The sequence below is a fragment of the Stegodyphus dumicola genome, chromosome 4 (genome assembly GCF_044657685.1).
Source record: "Stegodyphus dumicola isolate Sdum_Otavi_A_Nest chromosome 4, ASM4465768v1".
NCBI classification, from domain to species: Eukaryota; Metazoa; Arthropoda; class Arachnida; order Araneae; family Eresidae; genus Stegodyphus; species Stegodyphus dumicola.
In genome coordinates, this window is record NC_140771.1 from 186,855,901 (window position 1) to 186,878,209 (window position 22,309).

Below are 22,309 nucleotides of genomic sequence, written 5' to 3' on the forward strand. Positions count from 1 at the left end.
GTTTATTATGATCATTATGCTTATATTATGAGCATATGTATGAATGTTTATAATAACACATAGTTGCAGTAACTGCTGAAGTATAGTAAACTTCCAAAAATGGTTGTGTTTTAACACAGATTAGCTTTCTAAGGAATAATATTCGGAATGGTTTAAATAAAGGGAAAGTAATCGAATAGTCAAAATAATTTCATTTTTTTGGCCAATACATTATACAGTACAAAGATTGGGAGGTTCTCCCCTTTCTCTGCAAAATCTCGAATATTGAAACTGTTACAGTTCACTGCAGAACAAGCAACGCACCATTTTTTTTTTTGGTCACTTTCCAATCTGAATTGAATAGGACTAAAAGTTCTGCAGTCTACCAACCCAAGCGAAGAATAAAAACAACATTATTTAGTTCTTTATTCTCCAATACCGGCAGCTGTTGATTCCGATTGCGTAATATTGCGTAGGGAAGAATTACGGCGCACGTATTGCGCAATAACGTTTCCGGTATTTTGCAGAGATAATTCATTTTGTTGTTCTGTCCGAGATTTGTTTATGAACACTTAAAAGAATTTTACTGTGCTTGCTAAGCAGAATATTTTTCAGTTTCATTGAAACTGAAAAATATTCTCATTGGTTTATTTTTATATGATGCACATATCAAAATGTCAAAAGTATTTATTTAGCGGAAAAATCTAAAGAGCAGCTACAGTCTAACCCCCCTTCCGCTCCTCTTTTTCAAGTTACGCTCGACTGTCTGAATATTCGCCAATTTCCAAGTATGCGGGTTAGTTAAGCTTTTACTATTAAAGGATGACTGCATGAAGCAAATTTCTGTCTTCTGATTTCAGAAATATTCCTCTTTTTTACTTGAATTACTTTGATTGCAATATCTGTTAAGGGAAAACTGATATACAATGAAAATTAAAATGTTCAGAATTTAGATTTAAATTATTTAAATATTAATATGAGTGGAAAAATAAATTGTATTTATTATTAGGTTCTAAGCAAATACAATAAATATTCCTTATTATTATTTAGTTTCTCTATTTTGAACTGAAATTTCATCATTAAATCTTGCAATATAGTTTAGTTCTGCATAGTTTTTTTTCCTCTCATTGTAAACTAGTTCTGTAAATTGAACTGTTATTTAAAATTTAAAAAAAGAAAGTAATTATTTTCCATGGTTGAGGTAATGCTTATTCTCTCTTAATAAATACTGCATTTCTCATTATTTTGAATTACAAGTCTAATTTTTAAGGTTATGCAGTTGTGTATAATGTAATTAGACAAGTGCTTATTTTTTTCTTAAAATGTGCTTGAAAAGTGCTTATAGGTGCTTATTTTTTTAACTAAAATATGGCTTTGAACCCTGTAAAAATAAAATTGGATTCGAAAAAATTGTTTTACTATTTTTTTTTTTCCCCCCAAAACGGTACTTAGTTTCCGAATATGCCTCGTATTTATTTCTTTCAGCCCTTAGTGAAATGAGGGGTGCAAGCAAGAAAAACCATTCGTCGGTATTCGGAGGCATATTTAAAATTTGGTTTCATACCCGGTCCATAACCGGTCAACTTTTGTCCTTTTATGCCAATAATGCCTGACCAACAAATCAATGAAACTATGTCTTGAGGCCCATTAAGGCGAAACATAATGCTGATATTAATTCAGATTTGAATTATTTTCACACTTTAAGGAAAATTTTTGAAAATAGAGTAATATTAAAGTGTATTCACTGCTCATAATGCAACTGTTAATCGTGCTTTTGAGGCTATTTATCAAATTTCGTTACTCATCACTTAATCTGGAAAAAGCCGTACTATAGGAGAGAATTTAATCAAACCATCAATATCAGCATTTAAACTTTTCTAGAAAAAGATGATGAAGATGTTAAAGCTATGCCACTAAATAACAATACTGTTTGCAGAAGAAAGATTAAATGAGTGAGGCTATCGAAATACAACTTGTTGAAAAGCTGAAAACAAGAGAATTTTCGGTGCAAATGGATGAACCAACTTTGAGAGATAGTGAGGCCGTACTTGTAACTTATGTAAGATATATTCATAAAAGGGATTTTGTCGAAGAAATATTCTGTAAATCATTAGAAAGCACCACTACCTCCAAAGATATTTATAGTAAGCTAAAAAATTACTTAGATATCAAAAATATACCAATAAAAAATAGAATATATCTTGTACTGCAGATGATGCTCCTAATATGATGGTTGAAAAATAAAATAAAGAATGGAATAAGAGAAAGGGTTGCTTAAAATTGATAAAAGATGAGAATCCAGAAATGCTTCTTGTGCATTGTGTTATTCACAGAGAAAACCTGGTAGCTAAAAACAATTCGCCTGTTCTAAATGAAGTACTAAATTCAGTTATAAAGTGTATCAATGCTATTAAAGCTAGGGCCAAATGTGAACGTCTTTTCAAGTTATTTTATGATGAATAAAATGAAGACAATATGAGACTTGTACTTCACACTGAAGTAAGAAGGCTGTCGAAAGAGAACTGCTTGGAAAGATTTATGGAACTATTTGATACTCTTAGTTATTTTTTAAGCGACAAACCCTGAAATGAAAAATCTGTTAACGGATGATAACAAGGCAATTTTGAGTTATTTAGCCAATATCTTTGAAAAATTAAATATATTAAATAAACAACTTCAAGGAGCAAATAAAACTTATGATGCAAAAGAAAGATATTTGGTTTCATTATCTTTGTTGAATTATGTCAGGCATATACTATTTACCACAATAATTTTGAAAAGTCTCATTGGCTCCAAAAATGTGACATGACTACTGCTATACTTGTTATTGTTGATCATTTGAAAATTTTATCAGCTGATTTAAAAGATTTTGTAACTTAAAACAAATTGATTTTCCAACTTGGATGATGCAGCCAATGCTAGTGGATTTGGCTGATGTTTCAAATATGCAGTAAAAAGAAGAACTCGCAGAAATTCAAAATGATGAGTCAATTAAAACTTTATTTAATATAAAAGGAGCGATGACATAGCTTTGTGAGGAAACCAGAATCAGATATCCAAATGCAACAAAATTTGCAAGAGAACTATTGTTACCGTTTCCATCTTCATATTTTGCTGCTAAAAAAAAGAAAGAAATCGTTTGGATATAATGAAACCGAGAGACTTTAAGATTCAAGTTATCTAAATTGGAACCTGACATAAAATTTCTTTGCAACAAGTATCAAGTGCAAGGAACTCGCTAAATTTAAATAATAAAAATTACTAATACTTAAAATAAAAAACTTTCACAAAAATGAGTTTTTTCTTGAAATTCAGTTCTCCATGTTTTGAAAGTTCACTTACTGTGTTTGCTCACAAAATTTCGTAGTCATTTCTTCCTAAAAGCTATCATTCAAGTTTCTTTCGTGAATATTTCAATTTTTAAATATAAAAAATTATGTATATGCTAGTGGGAGCTTAAAACTTTTAGAGAGGATTAGGTGGGGCATAGCACAAAAAAGGTTGGGAAACACTGCTCTAGACTGACCAAGTATGTGACAAAATGAGACATAAGAAAAATTAACATAAAGCTAACTGTTAGTAAAATGTAAATGTCACTTATCTTCTTTCAAACATGTCCAACTGTTATAAGTGTAAAATATTTAATGCTACTTGATATATTGCATAAAGTTAATTTTATTCTCAAGCATATTAATAATTATGTTAATTCATATTTTATAATGCACTGTTTAGGGATCTATTTTATTTTTAGGATGGTATTACAAAAGTGGAATTAGGCATAGATATTTTTAATTGAATTTATTCAGTTTCCATTTGCTCATAGGTCCTTAATTTTTTCATTAATGGTCCTTAAAAGTACTTATTTTCCATGTGCAGAAAGGGGTACGAACCCTGTAATAACAGCAATAATCAAGATTTTTAGGCGATTATGCGGCAAGTGAGTGTTCGGTCAATAAATGTTAATACCCCCCCATTATGGTGAAACCAAAAGAAAATGAAAAATTTGAGTAGTTTGCTACAAATCTTGCATAAATAAAGTAATAACCTGATGTAAAATTTCTCTGTCATTTCAGCAGTGGATTTTTGAGAATTTTACAGAAAAGGAGAATGACCATTATAATATTAGTAAAAATTTTATGGGAAAATTCTGTTGATGATTTCCTGCTCAAGTTTAAGTGAGAAAAAACCTTTTAAGGTTTTATTATAAGGGCTTCACTCTAGCATTATTAAAACTGCACTTGAAGGAAAGGGTTAAACTGTGCACAAGGTTGTGCATTTAATAAAAGTCACACAAACATATCTATGCCTTTACTTCAAACACAACTGTTTAGAACTGAATCTGTTGAGGATATTTATAAGCTTACTAACTTTATATTTTGCAATTACTGTTGAAAAATATGTTTTCAAATATCAAATACCCCAATGTTTTACTTTCAAAAAAATGGCACTATTCCTGAGAAACCTGCCACATGGCCTCAAGATGTGTGAAATGTGTGGGCTACCATAAAGGTTCTAATTGTGACATTAATTTAATTTAATTGATGAAACAAGAAAACCAAAACATAATTTCCTTTAATGCTAAAGATTTTTTGTATGTGAAATGCTTTCAGAAATTCTAATTCACCAATGGAAGATGTTTTTTGAATAATTTTGTTTGCAGTAAAATGTAAAGTGTGATTTTCTGACCAACAGAGGACACCTGTGTTTCCTTTCCAACTTCATTACTACTTTTTACCATAAACCTTCATCGGTCTGCCTTCCACCACACCTTCATATCATGTCATCTGACTAAACAGAAGTTAGCTTCATTTTATTCCTTTGTTATCCATGCGCTTCAGATTTGCTCCTCTGAACTGGCTCTGGATCAAGAACTAAATTATTTAAAAGCAGTTGCTATTGACAGGCTTTTCACCCAACATTATAAAGCAAGCAGTTAAAATATTATCTCAACACACCAAAAGGCACACTCTTATTTTAAGAGATAAATTCCTGTTTCTTAAAATTTCCTGTTAAAGAGCATGAGGCATATGTTAGGGAAAATGAAACACCGAAGTCCTCGTTGCCCAGCACTGTTGGTCCAAAAATCACACTTTCCATTTTTCTGCAGTTGTTCAAAAAACATCTTCCATTGCTAAATTAGATTTTCTTGAGGCATTTCACATTTAAAAAAATCTTTCTCTTCTAGTTAACGACCCTAATTTCAATCCATCTTTAGCTTCAGCTTTTAAGGAAATTATGTTTTATTCTTCTTGTTCCATCAATAGATGGTGGCAGTAGCTTAACTCCCGTCCAGCCATTGTCATGTCTTATCTAGTTCATTTGCACTTTGGCAGCTGAGGAAGCTGGCTCGATAGTTAAAATATCAAAAAAAATCATGGAACATTTACAAATATGATGCTGATTCTTTTTTTACTTCTTTGATAATCATTATTCAGCATGTTATTTTAACCTAAATCATGAAGTTTGAAAAGATTTCTAGTGTCTTGACAAGAATAAAATAAAATCTGACACTTCTGTCAGTTTTTTGCACCTGCTACTTTGAAGGTGAATTAACATTTTGAGAAAATATTTTCCTGTGATTTGATGAGAAATCTGTATTTCATTAGTTATTGTTTGAATTTGTTCTCATTTATAACATAAATGGTGTGATAGTCAAATCCCTAATGCAAAATTTATAAAACATTACATCAAAAATAACTCTTCCTTTTTTTGGAATATAAATAAATTCTTTTGTTATGCTGTGCTAAATTTAGCGACTTACCTTTTGGAGAATTTAAAACCAGTTTGTCATTAAAGTGAATCGTAATGCAAAATATTTTTATTTTCCCCTGTCATATTTTAAAGTGCCCCTTTTTTTTTCCAAGGAATATTTTTATTCTAAAAAATAAGCATGAGAATAAATGCTCTAAAGCACAGTTCCTGAAACACTTCTTAGCAGCATTAAGAAAGCTACTATCAGCTATTTAATTATTTTAAAATTAATTTTAAATGTCATCTTTTATATTTTTTCATGATAAAAAATTTTTGTGCATTTTGTTTGCAGAATTATTTATTCACTCAAGCATTTCCTGACTTGCATATTGTTCCCCTAATTGCTTGTCAGTTCAGTATACCATTGTTCGAAAGCCTGGAAAAAGTCTGCAAATGAATGACTTCAAAAGATAAGAGCATTGTAATGTATCGTTCAGGTTTCTTCCTGATGGAAAGAAGCTTGTTATGCCAAATATTTCTAAAAGTATATATACCGAATATATCTAAAAACTAAAAAATGTCATTTGAAATTATAGATGTGCAATATGGTACTTACGTTACTTAGGTGTACATTACTTTTTTTCAGTGTATATTGAAAGTGCAGTTGCTAATTTGAATGTCAGCAGTTTTTTTTTTTTTTTTTTGTCCTTTTTTGAAAGTGAAATGTTGGTTGATCACATTCTTTTTAAGGAGATACTACAGTAAAATATTATATATATGTATATATTAATGTTGAACTAATAAGTCCTGCAAATTCATATGGTCCATTACTTACCTTTAATAATAGATATTTTTGAGTTATTTCCCTCATCGATCTTGCTTCATAACCAAGATAGTTATAACTGCAGCAAGTGTTTGAGTCCCCTAATTGCTTTTTTTCTCAGTTTCATCTTCATTTAGCATATATCACTTCATGAGAAGCACACAAATAAACGCTGATTTGAACTATTCTCAAATAAGATGGAGGAAGTTAAATGCTGTGCAGTGATGACACAGTATTCCAGTCGTAATTAGAGGAAGGTGATGAAAAGACCTGGAAATGGCCATTTTAAAGTAATGGACTATAAAGCTTGCTCAACTAATATAAAAAGTGTTTCATTACAGTTTCTAACATTTAGCATTCAGTGTTATTAGAGAAAAAGTTTAATGTTAGTTTATGCCACATCATAATGTATAGTGTAGTCTAGACATATTGCAGATGATGCAATAATTTTTTTAGCAGAATTTTAAATTGATCGATGGAGTAAAATTAACTTTAAAATGTTTTTCCTTTTTTAAAAAATCTAACAAATTTGCATCTTTATTAAATTATTGCAATTGTTTTTTTCCCACTTATTAAAAATGATTCATTAAGTCAACCATGAAAAGATTTTGGACAAATTAGTATATTTATTTAACAGTATGCAAAATATCTAGTTGACATTTAAAATCATGATAATACATGGCCCAAAAAAAAGTGTTTGAAATGTAATAAATTTGAAAATACATCTTTAATGCAATGAATTTATTTTCAATTTTGTATACTTTTATCACTAGATCTTTGATTTAATTTCTTTTCTTTTAAACTTTTTATCTTTGTTTTGGGAAAGTAAACAAGATATTAATAGGGAATTTATTTTATCTCTAGTTAATTGATATGTGAAATATTAAGTTTTTCACCTCTTCTTGTAAGTTTCATAATTGCTAATGAAAGGTTGCAGTTTTATTAAACCAAATATGTAACTATAATAAAGGCTTTGTGTTATTGTCATGACTGTTTGTTCATATATTTATGTTTTTCTGTGTAATGAATTACATATTAATTATGTATGTACAATTTGAAAAAGTAATATGTTGTAAATGGAGGAACTTTATCATTTTATTCATAGGTGTATCTCATAGATTTTGGCTTAGCTTGCCGATATGTTACTAATGGACAACATAAAGAACTAAAAGAAGATCGTCGAAAAGCTCATGATGGAACTATAGAATTCACTAGCAGAGATGCTCATATTGGAGGTACTTAAAATTTTTGTTAATGATTAAAAGCTGAATTTATCACTTTTCCGATCTACATAAAACTTAGGTAAAAGGTATTGATTTAAAACCATTGTGTAAAAAATCTTATATTGTTTGTGACAACTGCAGTAGACAGTTTTTTTTTGGGGGAGGCCGAAGAGGTGTTTAATTAGCATGCTTTTGCATGAACTGTATTTTTACAGTGATAATAACCAAAATGTATCTAGTGTTTTTAATATGCTATTGGAAAATAGATGTTAGCCAGAATATCCTCATTGTGCTTAAATTCACTGTGTAGTTTTATTTTCTTAATTACCTCAAATTAGTTACACCAAATCATATGTATAAATTTGAGTTTGCATTTTGATAAATGTTTGATTTTTACATGATACGGTGAAACCTCAGTTCAAAAACTTAATTTATTCCTTTGTTGATTGAAATGTTTGTAAACAATGACGGTTTTCCCCATAGGAATTAATGGAAAATGAATTTATTCATTCATGGACTATATAGATGATTGTTTATTTAAACTTCACGAAAGTATTTTGTTTGAAAATTCATAAGCAAAACCAATGGAAATGGTTTTGTTTATAAATTATTAAATATTTTTTAATGAACCACATTATTAAGCATGTAAAATAAATAAAAACTTGTTTTGATTTTGCTGTACCTGTACCAAGACAGAATTTGTAGAAAATGATGAGGAAGGTGTTATTGTTTGTTACATGGATATGAACTTTTCTTCCATAAGAACATCAAATTAACTGTATATAGAGGCATCTTTTGTCTTTATCTTTAATTACCATTCAACTCTGCTTGAGACTTAATGGCATTTATTTCGTTCAAAATTTGCACAATGTGATTTGTTACCGCCTACATTTTAAAGATAAAACAAGGCATTGCTACTGAAATCGTTATGCTGTAGCTTACTACTGCATTTTCAGGTTGATATCATTACATATATCTCATTTTGTACAAATTTAGCAGCTCAGAGAATTTTTTCTTTCTTCCCATCATCTGAAAACGTTTTCTCCACAATTGGCTTTTACAGCAGCTTAGACACAATGACATAGTTGTTTTTACTGTCTTGTACGAAGTAAAAAGGAAGTATTGTAATCACAAAAAGTTTTAGGCAGCATATTTCAATGAAAATATCCATGTTGACCGCTATCGAATGCAATTTAACAATGTTTTTGCGTGATATCTGTACGTAAGGACAGAATAAAAGATTCTTTTCCTCAAAAAAAAAGTATAAAACTACTTTAAAGTGAATTCTGAAGAGAATTTTCCGTGGGGTCTGTACGTATGTAACTTGCATAACTCGAAAACGAGTAGTCTCAGAATGTTGAAATTTTGTATATAGGACTGCTATAACATGTAGATGTGCACCTCATATTTTGGTTACAATCAGCCGCACGAAACGTATATAAATATATATATATATATCTACTCTGTTACCCGGCTCAGTGATCTCAATTTCTTTACGCTTATATGTTTGTAAATTGTACATTTTTTGTTTAAAAATTATTGAATTATGTTGTTCTTATCTTCCAGTAAAGGTTTTTATGCCTTTAGAAAATTTGCAAGCAATATTTGTAGAATTATCAACAATTTAAAAGCTGTTTAAGTGTGGTTAAGCCTAATTTTTTTAATAGCATGGCGGACATATTTGTTTACATTTGAAATCGCAGAATAATGGATTTGTTGTCAATCTAGAGCAACTAAGCTTCGCAACAACAAAGATAACTTCTTCATTTATTATTGCGAATTAAATCATGCTTAATCCTTTCTGGAATTTTTCGAGAAAATAAGTGTTCTAAGATTTACTTCAAAATTTTTAATATAGATATTTTGAGTTTTCATGTATTTTTGCCTTGTCACGAAGTGAGAACTGAATTAACTGAATGAAAAATACTAAATCGTCTGTGAAAAACTGTTTCTTTTTTGTTTTGTTTGCTTAATCTCTTTTACACATTGTTTTAGATTTATTATAGTATTTGAATAAAGTATGTAGCAATAGTTATAGATAATTCTTCAAATGATATAAATTTATATGCATTCTGAGTTATAATATTAACAAAATGTAATGCTGTTAAATGAACCTAGCGCCAGAGTGTCGCTATGGTAAACAAATATAGTAAATTTTAAAGAGTGCATTTATTCTATTGTGGTTTATGCTGTATCGACAAAGTAGATTTAATTCAATTTAACGAGTTTAAATGAAGGCAAGAAAAATGCATATAATTTAATATTTCATACAGAAAGTCATGTTGTGTACACATCAGATTTTTTTAAAAAAAAGTGTCCTGAGTGTCAAAGTCTTTGCCTGCTAACTGGTTTGATCACAAATTTACTAAAGGCCGAAGTCATGGTCTGTAAATCACTTGCTACTGGCCTTTTGTGTTTAACACTAGAAATGATGTTTCCAGAAATCCCTCAGTGTTAATTATGCGGCATGGATTACTACAAAACACCTTTGCAGACCATTTGTGTCTGGCTTGAATGGTCATAACACAAGATACTCTGTCATATAAGGCCTTTTCCCCCCTCCAGTTAATTTGTTCATGTGCCAAATTATTTATGAAGTGAGGTGGTCATTATCCAAAGTTCAACTGTATATCAATCTAGTAGGTGTAGTAACTTTCAGATTATATGGCTCTTGCCCATAAATTACCGTAAGCCAATCTAAATAAAATAAGTTAAAAATTTTAAGAAATTTTAATATTTAATTTTTGTTATATGCATGTGTATCTGCTTGTAATCTAATGATTTCAGTGAATCCATATCTAATCCATTGAAAGAACCTGTTATAGATTACCTATTCATTGGATCTGGAGTCCCTAAATTCTAACCAAGTTATATTTTCATTATTGAAATATATTTTTTAAAATTTAAACTAATAGCCTCTCTTACGAACAAGTGGCCATACTGCCTGAAATTCACTGCATTTAATTAATTCAAAATAAAAGGCTGCTTAAGTTAACTAAGTATAATTAACCAGACATGTTCTTTCACCATGCCAATAAACATAATTTTTCATGTTTTGACTGTGATATCTATCAACACAATGAACCTTCTGTAGGAGAGACACCCATGTGTTCAGATGGTTCTGTTGATGTAAAAATGACTGAGTGATGGTGGTTATTGATTTTTGTAATAATTTAGCCATTTCAAAACTGCTAGAGTCTAAAAATATTGAAATAGAAGTATGAACCAGTGTTTCATTAATACTAAATACCGGGCATGACGAAATTGTGGCCAGTTATCTTTTAACTTCATTTAACTTCAGCTTGCAAGTGGCATGCAAATAAATAATTGATTAAATATAGATAAATTATGTAATGTTTGATTTGCTCTCAATATATATTGTGGGTTAACCTGTTAATTGTTTGAAATCATATGGAGCCATGTTAACTGAATAGGGGAGGGTAATTATTTTTCATGTAAAAATCCAAAAACTTAAGACATTATTTTGAAATAATTTTACTTTCTATAATAGCAGCTTCACAAAAGTGCAGTTTGTCCTGTGTCACTTATTTCAGTCTTTTCAGCATGAATTTCTGTGTATGAGCTAAAGAAAAATCATTGGATCTGTATTTGAATTAGTTTCTTTATTCTTATACCTTAAAGGCCATTACATGCTCCTTCCATTTCTGTTTACTTCTGCTAAATCCACTCAACAATTATAGAAAAAACAAGGTGAGGGTGGAAAAATAAGGTGAAAGTTTAAAAAAAAAAATACTAAATTTTATTTTTTTCCTTAATGGCATGCTGTTTTTCTTTAGGCATTCTGCAAATATATTAAAAAGCATCCAACTTATTAAAACATCTTGGTATTTCTGACATTCATTTTAAATAAATTTATCGCCTTGCATTTCATAAAGGCCCACAAACAGCCTTAGCAGTAAAGTCGCTGAACACTGGTATTTCGCTCCAGGGTTTGAATCCCGTCAAACGGGCTGGTTGCATGGCCGTTTTCGGGGGTTTTCTCATGTGTAACGTGTATGCCAGCTGGTTACCCTTAGAAAGTTCTTCACGAAGGCATCTCTCCTTTTAGGCAGATAGCCCTGCTTTTCTGTAACTTAATAATCCATTTCAATCCATTTCATCAGCACTCGGTCTGAGTCTTTATCAGTCTTTAGAGGCTAATCATTTTAAGATGTGAGATGAAAGGAAAGACTGGTTTCATCAAGAGGGAAAACGTCTTTAGGTGACATCCACATACATCACTGGATAAATTCCTGAATCTTCAAATAATTCGACTAAGAAATCATGGGATTCTCCGTTTATGTTGATATGAAGTTGTATAATGTAATTTAAATTTATACAACCATATAGTCAAAAACCAGTCACTCTTCGCTTTAATCAGCAATGATATCGTTTTTGTCCTTTTTTGTTAGCACAAGCTCAATTGATGGTTTTTGTTGGTGTACACGTCCAAGTGTTTTTTCTTTGAACACCCAAATTCCTTGAAGTATTCTGAAAGTATATTCAAAAGCATCCAACTTTTTTAAACACCTTGGTATTTCTGACAGCTAAATTGTCCTTCAAATTTGTGCTTTTCTCCCTACATTTATTTTCAGTGCTCACACAAGAAAATTAAGATTTTTCAATTGTTGCACTTCTATAAGTTTTGCATTCTTGTCAATTTTTTTTAAATATCAATTACAGCTCACCAGCGGCCGAGTTCTAAAGTCGCTGAACACTGGTAGTTCGGTCCGAGGTTCAAATCCCGCAAACGGTCTGGCTGCATGGGCGTTTTCGTGGTTTTCCCCATGTGTAACATGTACACGAGCCAGTTTCCCTTAGAAAGTCCTCCACGAAGGCATCCCTCCCCTTAGGCAGATAGCCCTAGTGTGCTTTGACGTAATTAAATAAACCAAACAAACCAAACCTAAATATCAATTACATCAGTTGTGTTTTAGCTGAAGACAGCTTTTCATTTTCTAGGCATTTTAACTATAAAGTTTAAATCAAAGTCCAAAGGATAAATATTTTAATTAAAATATTTTTTGCTAAATGACAAAGAAATAAAACAGTCCTAGTGTTTATTCTGTACCACCGAGTGAACCGATTATTATATCAGCTGCAAACAAGCTAAATCATATGAAAGATCATGTTTTTTATATGATCTATAACACAAGAGAAAATTAGCTGCTTAAAACATTCTTTCTAAGATTTTTAATGTAAAAATATATATATAAGCTAGGACATGACCCAAACTGTCAACATCCTGTTTGCTTAAAAACATTGTGAAAATAAACATCAAACGAACTTTCTCAGTTTTAAACAATTCAATATAAATGCAGTTAAAGTAAAGTAGCAGACGATAAAACGGCGAAGGTAAAAATTTACTCTTACAAACATTTAAAAAAAAAAAAAAAAAGGAAGAAAGACAGAAATTTTTTAAAAAGTTAAACATTTTAATAATATCATCTGTAATTTCAAAAAAATAACTTTTCGTATTAATAAATGTTTATTACGCATCATTGAGGGAAAAAATTTCATATAATTCTCCGTAAAAAATTATTTGAAATTTAAGGTTAAAAATAGCTGTCGCAGTTCACTGTAACAAAAATCCATGAACCACATTTTTTGTTATTAAACTAAATTCAGTGGCATAACAGCCCTAATGGGCCAAGGCCTACAGTATCCAAAGTCTGCTTTCTTAATCGTGGGCCCCCGGGTGCGTAAACATATGTCCTGAACAAGTGGTCAGCTTGGTCGCTAGACCCCCAGTGTTTAGTCCCCAAGCGAACTTGGTACTCATTTTATCGACCCAAGTGATGGAAATCAAAGGATGAGAAGCTGAGTCGACCTTGCCCAGCACGGGAATCGAACCCCGGACCTGTGGTGCTGCTGCACGAAGCGCTAGCCACTATGCCGCCAGGCCTGTTTAGCTTTATTATCGCTCAAAAAAAAGATGCCAAATTTCAAAATGCTAAAAAATATGTAAATTCGTGTATAGCTTAGAAAATTTTAAATAAAAAAATCTTAATTTTTTGCAGGTATGCTTAGAATTACACCTACTTTAAGATGATGGTAAAAATTTTATAGGTTATAATTCAAAATTTTTTATGAAAAATTTATAAAAATTAAAAATAAAACACAAAAAAAAATGTGAATTTTATTTGGAATGAACCTAGATTTCAAAATGTGTGAGGAAAAATCAAGAAAGTTTAACAAAAAAGAGATATTAAATAAATATATGCCAAATTCAAATAACATTGAGGAGCTAAAATTTTGAGAGCTAATTCTTTAAAAACTACTTGTGCGATTTTTACAGAACTTGGCAGTTTGGCATAATTTGAGATGTGGAATCAAAATACAGGAAAAAAAAAAATCTCCGTGTTATTTCAGAAAAAGTCCAATTCTTGTATCAAAATACTTATGTTAGAACAGTGCTATATATAAATATATATCCTAAGCCACGCTTTCGAGACATGATGAATGCAATTTGAATTTTGTCAATCGGCCCGTAGAATGGGAGATATAGAATTGACCCTTTTTTTACTCAGTGTACATAAATAAGTAATCTTATATAAAAAATAGGAAACTCTCATTTATTTACTTCAAGCATTTTTTTCCCACTCGAAACCTGTTTCACCATTTTTAAAATAATGTAAATATGGACCTGAGACTTTTGTAAAGTCTACTTGTGGCTCCCAAGCTTTCTTGAATTTTAGCATGCAGCTCCTACTGGCATGAAGTTTGGCTACTCCTGCTATGTGTAATATTAATGTAATTAGAGAGGTTTTTTTTTTTTTTTTTTTTTTTAGAAATACATATTTTACAGTTGCAGTGATATTACTGTATATAAAAATAAAAAAAAGCTTTTATCATTATCAATACTAGTGGTGATAATGGAGATTTTAATTTTTTAGTACATCTGTGTTTTTGAAAAACAATTTGGTAAAAATTAGCATAACGTTTTCACATGTAGTATATTTACAGGTCATTAATTTATGATGCATGGTATATTGTCATGAATTCCATATATATATAAATAAATGTAATGAAATTATATGTAAAATTATAGTATTTCTTGTGTTCACGTAAAGTGCTTTGAAAAAATTAAGCTTTGTGGGGAAAAATAAGATTACAGGGTTAAGTCTTCTAAACATTCAGGTAACTGGTTATCTCGCTAAAGGTGAAATATCACCAAATTGGCAGTGGTTTCAGGAAATAAATTTTGTTGCTAAATTTAGCAAAAATCACCAAAAGTCGCCAAATATGGTGACATTTTAGTCCATTCCCTATCTAACTGTAATTGGCACTATATGTAACTGTAGCTGTGTCCAGCTATTGTATGTGACTTCCAGTAACTTTGAAAAATGGAAATTTCCTATCGGCTGGGGGAAAACTATATAAGACTGGAGAAAGCATCAATTCTCATTGTTTTAGTTCAGAATCTACTTTGGAGTATTGAGAGATCTCCATGTAAACTTTGCTGTTTAGATGCATTTTGCATTGCATTTGTTTTATATTCTTAGTAATTTGAAGTGGGTACTATTGATTGTGTTCTGTCATACTGAGAAGAGCTGCACGAGTATTTTTGTAGAAAGTAGTGTTTCTTTTGGTAAAGTAAATTTTATCAAGCTATCATTGGTTCTGTGTGCATTCAATCCATTGCAAAACCCATACACATGTAACAATATTTTGAACTACTTTCTTAAATATTTGATAACTATTATATTTTTGTTAGAATCAGCTTTATATTATTATGTTAGAATCAACATTAAGCTTGGTACTGATTTTATATGTATATATATTCCTGTGAAATAAAATTAAAAATATTTTTATCTACATGTAATTGTGCATGATTTTTTTTCCCTTTCAAAATACACTTTGCAGCTCATTCTCGAAGAGGGGATTTAGAAATTCTAGGCTATAACATGCTTCAGTGGCTCTCTGGTCATCTGCCATGGGAAGATAACTTAAAGGACCCAGAAAGTGTTAGTCGTCAGAAAAGCATGTATGATTTTTTTTTTTTTTAGTTTGTTGTTGCTATAATTTGTATTACTGTATTTTGTTTGTATCTATATATGAAAAGTTAGTTTCCTGGAAAGATTTCATTCTTGAAATTTTCTTTTTAGGTATTTATCAAATGTTTCTTCGTTAATGAAAAGTTGTTTTCCGAAACGTTCTCCACCAAGTAAGAATTTTTTATAAAATTGAATTTTTGTGAATCTTATCTTCTGTTAAAGGTGATAGGTTTTAAATTTTTGGAACTATTGTTATCTATACAATTCTTGTATATTCTGCATAATATATGTTGCTATCATAGTTATGAGATTGAATGACATATATCAAATAAACAGAAATAAAATTTAATTCTTGGTTATAAAAAAATTTGAATATAATTTTTTTTAACTATTAGTTTCTTGAATGTTTTAAGTGGATTGATTTCTGTTTGTGAAAATGCAGTGTTTTTAAGTTTTTGTCTGCTCCTTCCTTTTTTTTGTGTGTGTGTATTTCAAATTGAACAGTTCTGAATTAAAAATGTATTGAAATTTTCCATAAGCTTGTATCTTTGTATGCAAAACATGCATTCAGACAACACAAACTGATTTTTTAAAAAGATATATTTACTTAATATTGCAGACAATTTTGAGAGGGGAATATTGAAAAAAATTTATGTCCTGAGTTGGCAATGAATCTTTATTTTAAATTAATATTGTGCATAGAAGTTTAACTGTTATGTACTAGTTAATAATTAGTAGGTAAAGAGTTAGATATTATGGTGCATGGATTGGTAACATTTCATATATGTATGGATATAATTTTCTTTCTATAGTGAAAATAATGCCACCAGTTTTCAGATGTTAAAACTGTTAAATTTGCAAGTGTCCTTTCTTTTATTGAAATGACAGAAATTACATTGTGATAAACTGAATAGTTATTCAGCACATTTAGCTTCTATATATAAAATCCTTCCTTACTCACTTCCAATGACTGATTTTTCTATTTTGATTGCTATCAGGATAATAAGATTTCCAATCATGCATTGTAAGGTGCTATTCAGTCAGTTATTGGTACCTCAAGACTATTTTTTTATTGCAGATGTTTAAATACATGATTATTTAACAGACTCTTGTAACTCTATCGTGATGCATTTAGTAGACTTGGTATATTTTTCTTTATTTTTTTATTTAAATGTGCTTTAAAAATTTGCAGTTTCATTTGATTTTGAATTTATATTGTATAAATATACTTGTAAAATTTTAAAATATAGCTGTAAAAATTCTGTCTTGCTAGATATATTTTGTAATGAAAGTGTTATCTTTGTTATGATCATGATTATCAGACATTTTTTCAGTTAGGAATAAATTTGGTACTTTTCCGTTTCGCTGGCGTAATTCTCGCCAAGGAGACTTTATTGGCGACAACATACAGCATACACAAAAAATGTTAACAAATGTTAGTTCTATGAATTTTTTATTTTGAAGGCATAAACATTTTAATATCAATTAGAATTATGTAAAAAGACGTTAATTTAAGAATTTACTATACTTTCATGGTTCAACATCCTGATTCGCCGGTTCATATCACGTGGCTCAAATGATCTTATCTCACGTAAACTGCGCTACAAAAATTTTAATTATCTCAGTAATTATATACATTAAGTTAGTTAAATCTTAATTTGGAACACAAGTTTAAATCTAAGAATTATTTCAATTCGTACGAATAGCTTACTCAGAAATTATGTAAAACCGCAGTGCTTTACATCGCTAGCGCATTCTCGTTAGAATTCATGCATTTAATGCTTGACTTTGTCTTTTCTATATTTTCGCCTTCAGGTGAGCCGTGTGATTGCATCCTAATTGACTTAATTTCCACGAATTGCCTTAGGACATAAAATTGAACTATCTGGTAAAAATTCTATGTAATTGTATGCCTGTGTTGAAAGAAACAATCAATCTGATAAGAAATGGCTGCGACTTGTTTTGAAAATGAGGTGTAAAAGGTTACCAGTGGGGATATTCCGTTTGGTTTCGGTTGTACCATTATTGGCGACTTTATCGCATGCGCCGACAAAACGAAAAGTACCTAAATTTCTGTTTTTATTTGCTGAAAATTAAAATAGCAGATATTAGTGCACTAATGTGTACCTTTGTTTCAGATGTGTTATTTCAGTTTTCACACCTCATGCTCAATGTACATTATGAGGCAGAAAAAAATAATGTACTGCCAGTTTCTTCTGCTCTCCCATCCTCATGATTCAGTGAATTATTTTCTTTATGCAACTTATGAAATACAAGAAGTGCTAAACCTGTCATAATAACAAACAAATAATTAGGTTTTTAATTTTATAGCTACAAATGATGCTTTCTCACAAGACTGTTAATGATAAAAGCAGTTGTGATAATCAAAATATTTTTTAAACTTTATATCCGATTGAAACTAAGATATTTCTGTTGAGTTTCATTGGACTGCTAAGACACAGATGGTTCAAATCCTTGTGAACAGGCTTGCTGCATGTGTATTTTGATAGTTTTCCACATGTAATAGAAATAAGCTAGTTAGCTTTAGATAAATCCATGAATTTGAGCCATTTTCTCTTAAAATATGGTGTCCACCAGAGCATCCCATCATTTAGACTTATAATCCTCTTGTTATTTGCCATAATCTAAATAATCCAATTCTTTAAAAAGTACTTCTGGAAGGTATTTCTTCCATGACAGATTTTCTGGGCTTTACTTTTAGTTAATACAACCAATTATTCAGTTTAATTTCTGTCTGAAGATAAAGGGCGTAAAACTTCATGAAGAGAATTTAAAATCGTTTAAAGTTGTCTAAAAGTAGGAGGCAGCTTTTAAATATTTTAGTGAAAAAAAAAAAAAACTTTCTGAACACTGAACAGGAATATAAACTTATTTCAGCTGCATAGAATTGTTGCAATTAAAATATTCATGTATATCATTGCTGTGTTAGGTTAAAGATAACTTTTGTCTGGATTCATTTCTGCTTTTGCAATTGACAACTTTTGGCTTCCTGAAAGAGAATTTCAAGAAATCTTGAGTCCTCCTCCAGTCTTGGTGATTTGCAGTCTTGAACTTAAAATAGCAGATAGATATATTATCTTTATAGTTATTCTGAATGAAAGTCATACATTAGATGTAATCAATTCATGCCATTAGAATACCATTAGTTACCACCTAGTATTCTTTGCATATGTTTCTTAGCTTTCTAAATACATGTATGTTTAGGCCTTCAATTGCAAGTATATGCAACATATGTAAGAAAAAGAAATATTGAAAATTCATGTCTTGGTTTGCAATTGAGAAATTATGCCTTAATTACCAATCAAATCTTTTTAATCAAGTCCAACTAAAATTAGATATTCGAAGAAGTAAGCATATTGTTCTAATAGTATGCAGAACCAAGTGGAAAGCTTTGAGTGCAAGATCTTAAATATCCTATGCAAGCAAAAAATTGGAGGGCGGAGTTTAAAAAAAGATAATTGATTTTGATAACTGAATTATCAAACTGAATCTCTATGTATGATCTAAATTCCTGACTGAAATCGCTCACTTTAGTTTTTTATTATATAATTATACAAAATCCATAGTCTTTTTTTTTTTTAAGCGGAGAAGTGAAAAATGAGCAATACCCTTGCCAGGACCTCTTCAGTATGTGCTGAGTGTGCTACTGTTACACCACAAAGGCATGCAGAATTGAGGGACCCAATTGCCAAATTTTGGTGGTGAAGAATCATCATCCACCACTTTTTTTAGTTCAGGTACCACGTAAAGTTATTAGGTCGTTTTTAAGCAGAAGATATGAAAAATGTGCATTGTCCTCTCTAGTATTTAAACCCTGGACCTCTCAAATGCATGCTAAATGTGCTTCCATTACACCACAAAGGCATGCAGAAAGGAGGCAGAAAATACTGTATAAAACTTTAAGTAAGGTTTTAAGAGCTAAATTTGTATCAATGCATAAATATATAACTCAGACATGAAAATTTGTAAAAAACATTGTAGAATTTTTAATTGTTTGTAAATTAAATCAGCAGTATAGAAAGAGCATATTATATGCCTCTGCAATTATTTTGCTTTCTTTCCTCAGGAGGTATTGCTGAGTATTTCACATATGTTGCTGGGCTAACTTTTGAGGAAGAACCGGATTATAAGCACTGTAAAAATATACTTTCAGCTGCAATTAAAGGATCTGGATATGAAGATGATGGAGTCCTTATATATACTTCTTCTGAACTTAAAGAAACAGCTCGCAAGGTAAGAATATGTAGTGTCTAATCTATCAGTATTTCTTTGTTATAAAAAATAACAGTCACATCAGTGCTTGATATTTATTGGAGTTTATAGTTCTAGAAATGAAAATTTATATGAGTCTTGTAAAATCATCTACAGATTTTTTAAATAATTTTTGAAATTAATTAGTTGCCTTCATATAAGCATTACTTAATTAATATATATTGTATAATAGGCTTTGTTATAATATTAGAAGTAGCACAAAAATAAAATCTTTATTGTAAAGTAATCTATGTTATAATGAAATATGGCCAAATGAGTGGGTAGATGAATAATTGCATATGATGAGGAAATAATCAACTTAACTGTTTTTATGAATTTCTTGCAATCAATAATGTAAACAACAAACCAAAAGAAAAAAAAAAAAAAATGTCTAAATATAGCACACTTTACTACTTTTTAAATTCACTTTTTGCTTTTAAAACTGTACCATTCAATGATGTAGAAATGCTTGATAATTCGTAAAATAATGGTTGATCAATCATCAATTAATGAAGATACTAGCTTCACAAAAATGTGAATTTTTATTTTATTCAGACACAATATAATAGATAAATTTACATATTAATACATCGGCAGAATAAATGTTGGTGAAATCCACACGCTCCTCTCTTTTTCTCGGCCTCTCTCAACTGCCATTTTGGTGAAGTTCGTGTAGGAGGTTTTTGTATCTGTGGTTTATATATATATCTTGCAGATCTTCTTATAAGGTTAGTGCAATTTTTATCAAATTTTCATTTTGTGATTAGCATACCCTTCAAAGTGTCCACTTTTAAGATGTCTTATCACTAGTCCAAAAACTGTTAATACTCGCTCATTTGCAGCATTAGTGACAGTAAGACGAAAAAATTCTGGCAATTTTAAAATGTTTGAGCAAGGAATCTGTTTCTTATTAAAATAAGCAGTTAATTTCCATCCCCATCTGAAGTGGGCACATCTTACTTTTTTACTATTCCAATATATTTTCTTCTGTGATGTATTGTTTAAGGTAAACCTATTCCTTATATATATCATTTAAAATAATTTATGATTTGGTATCATTTTATTAATTAACAAAAAGGCTATTTCAATTTGACTCCAAGAAGGGATTTTGTTTAATATAATCCAACTGTACATTTCCATCCTCTGAAATACCTTTTCGTCCATTTCTCTAAATAAGTAACAGCAGTTTGATAAAATGAAACAGTAGCTTCTCGAAATTCAGTTACTTGCTATTGTGGCATGTCTCCATTCTTTTTAAGTTTTTCTAGAATTTTTTTAACATTTATTGGAATAAGGATATCCTGTATTGAATTTCAGAGCATCCATTGAAACAATTACATCAAATACAGACGCAGTTGGATTTTCAATTGTTGTAATAACTTTATGAAATACTGAAGTCTAAGTATTAACAAAATGTAGCTATGCTTCTGCAACTGCATTTTCTTAAAATAAGCGTGGGGCACTTTTTTTAAGGTTGAAAATAAGTCGTCAGTGGTAAAAACATTTGGATTACCCTTTTATTTGGGTGAAGTAATGCTAACTATCTCGTCTGTGAATATCCTAGTATAATTGAAAATTTGTTTTCTACGAAATTACAGAAATTTCTTAATGTTTCTACTCTAACAATATAATTTTTAAAGTATATTTTAGAAATAATCGTTTCTATGTCAAATGCAAAATACCAGGTGTTCTTATTGTGTTATGGATAATATGCTCTGCACATCCAACTCCATTCAAACCATATAGTTAAGGTTTTGTTACAAAAGCATTTTTTTTTCTTTACATCTGTCAGTTCCTCCAAAACTCAGATTTGTATTGACACAATGACCAATATTTTTTTCTTTTCAATTATTTTCTTCAAGACAGGTAATAAAATAGTTGATGACAATATTGGATGTTTTACTGGGGGAGGATTCAAATTCTATAATTTTAATTATAACTCTGTAACTCCAATATATAAATCTGGCAAGTATTGGAAAAGTCCTTGTGATTGGACGCATCAATTAAGTTCGGAAACATGAACATTTTTTCAAATTACTGTGAAAAGCTCTTAAAGCAGGGGTCTCAAAGTTTTTGTTCCTAAGAGCACATTCTAGAATATATATTGGATGGCGGGCACCATTTACTTTTTAAAGGTGAATTTATAGTTGGATAGAGTTAATGATACATGCACATAAAAAAAAAAGGGAGAGAGAGATTGGTCACATTTCGCTTTGTAGTCGTATCTGTGTTCCACACAATTTCTATTTCACTTAAAAATGAGAAAACTTTCATATAGAATTTTATTGAAAACTAAAACATATTTATTGTAATCACACGGCAGC

General features: G+C 30.1%; 1 protein-coding gene across 2 annotated transcripts in view; it reads left to right on the forward strand.

Annotated features, from left to right (window-relative positions):
* Positions 1-22,309, forward strand: part of LOC118203578 (serine/threonine-protein kinase VRK1-like) — a 99,543-nt gene that overhangs the window by 44,172 nt on the left and 33,062 nt on the right. For both annotated transcript variants that reach the window (XM_085815876.1, XM_085815877.1), the window contains exons 8-11: positions 7,599-7,728; positions 15,583-15,703; positions 15,825-15,883; positions 19,801-19,967. In XM_085815876.1, coding sequence (XP_085672002.1) covers positions 7,599-7,728; positions 15,583-15,703; positions 15,825-15,883; positions 19,801-19,967 — 477 coding nt within the window. The remainder of the gene's footprint in view (positions 1-7,598; positions 7,729-15,582; positions 15,704-15,824; positions 15,884-19,800; positions 19,968-22,309) is intronic.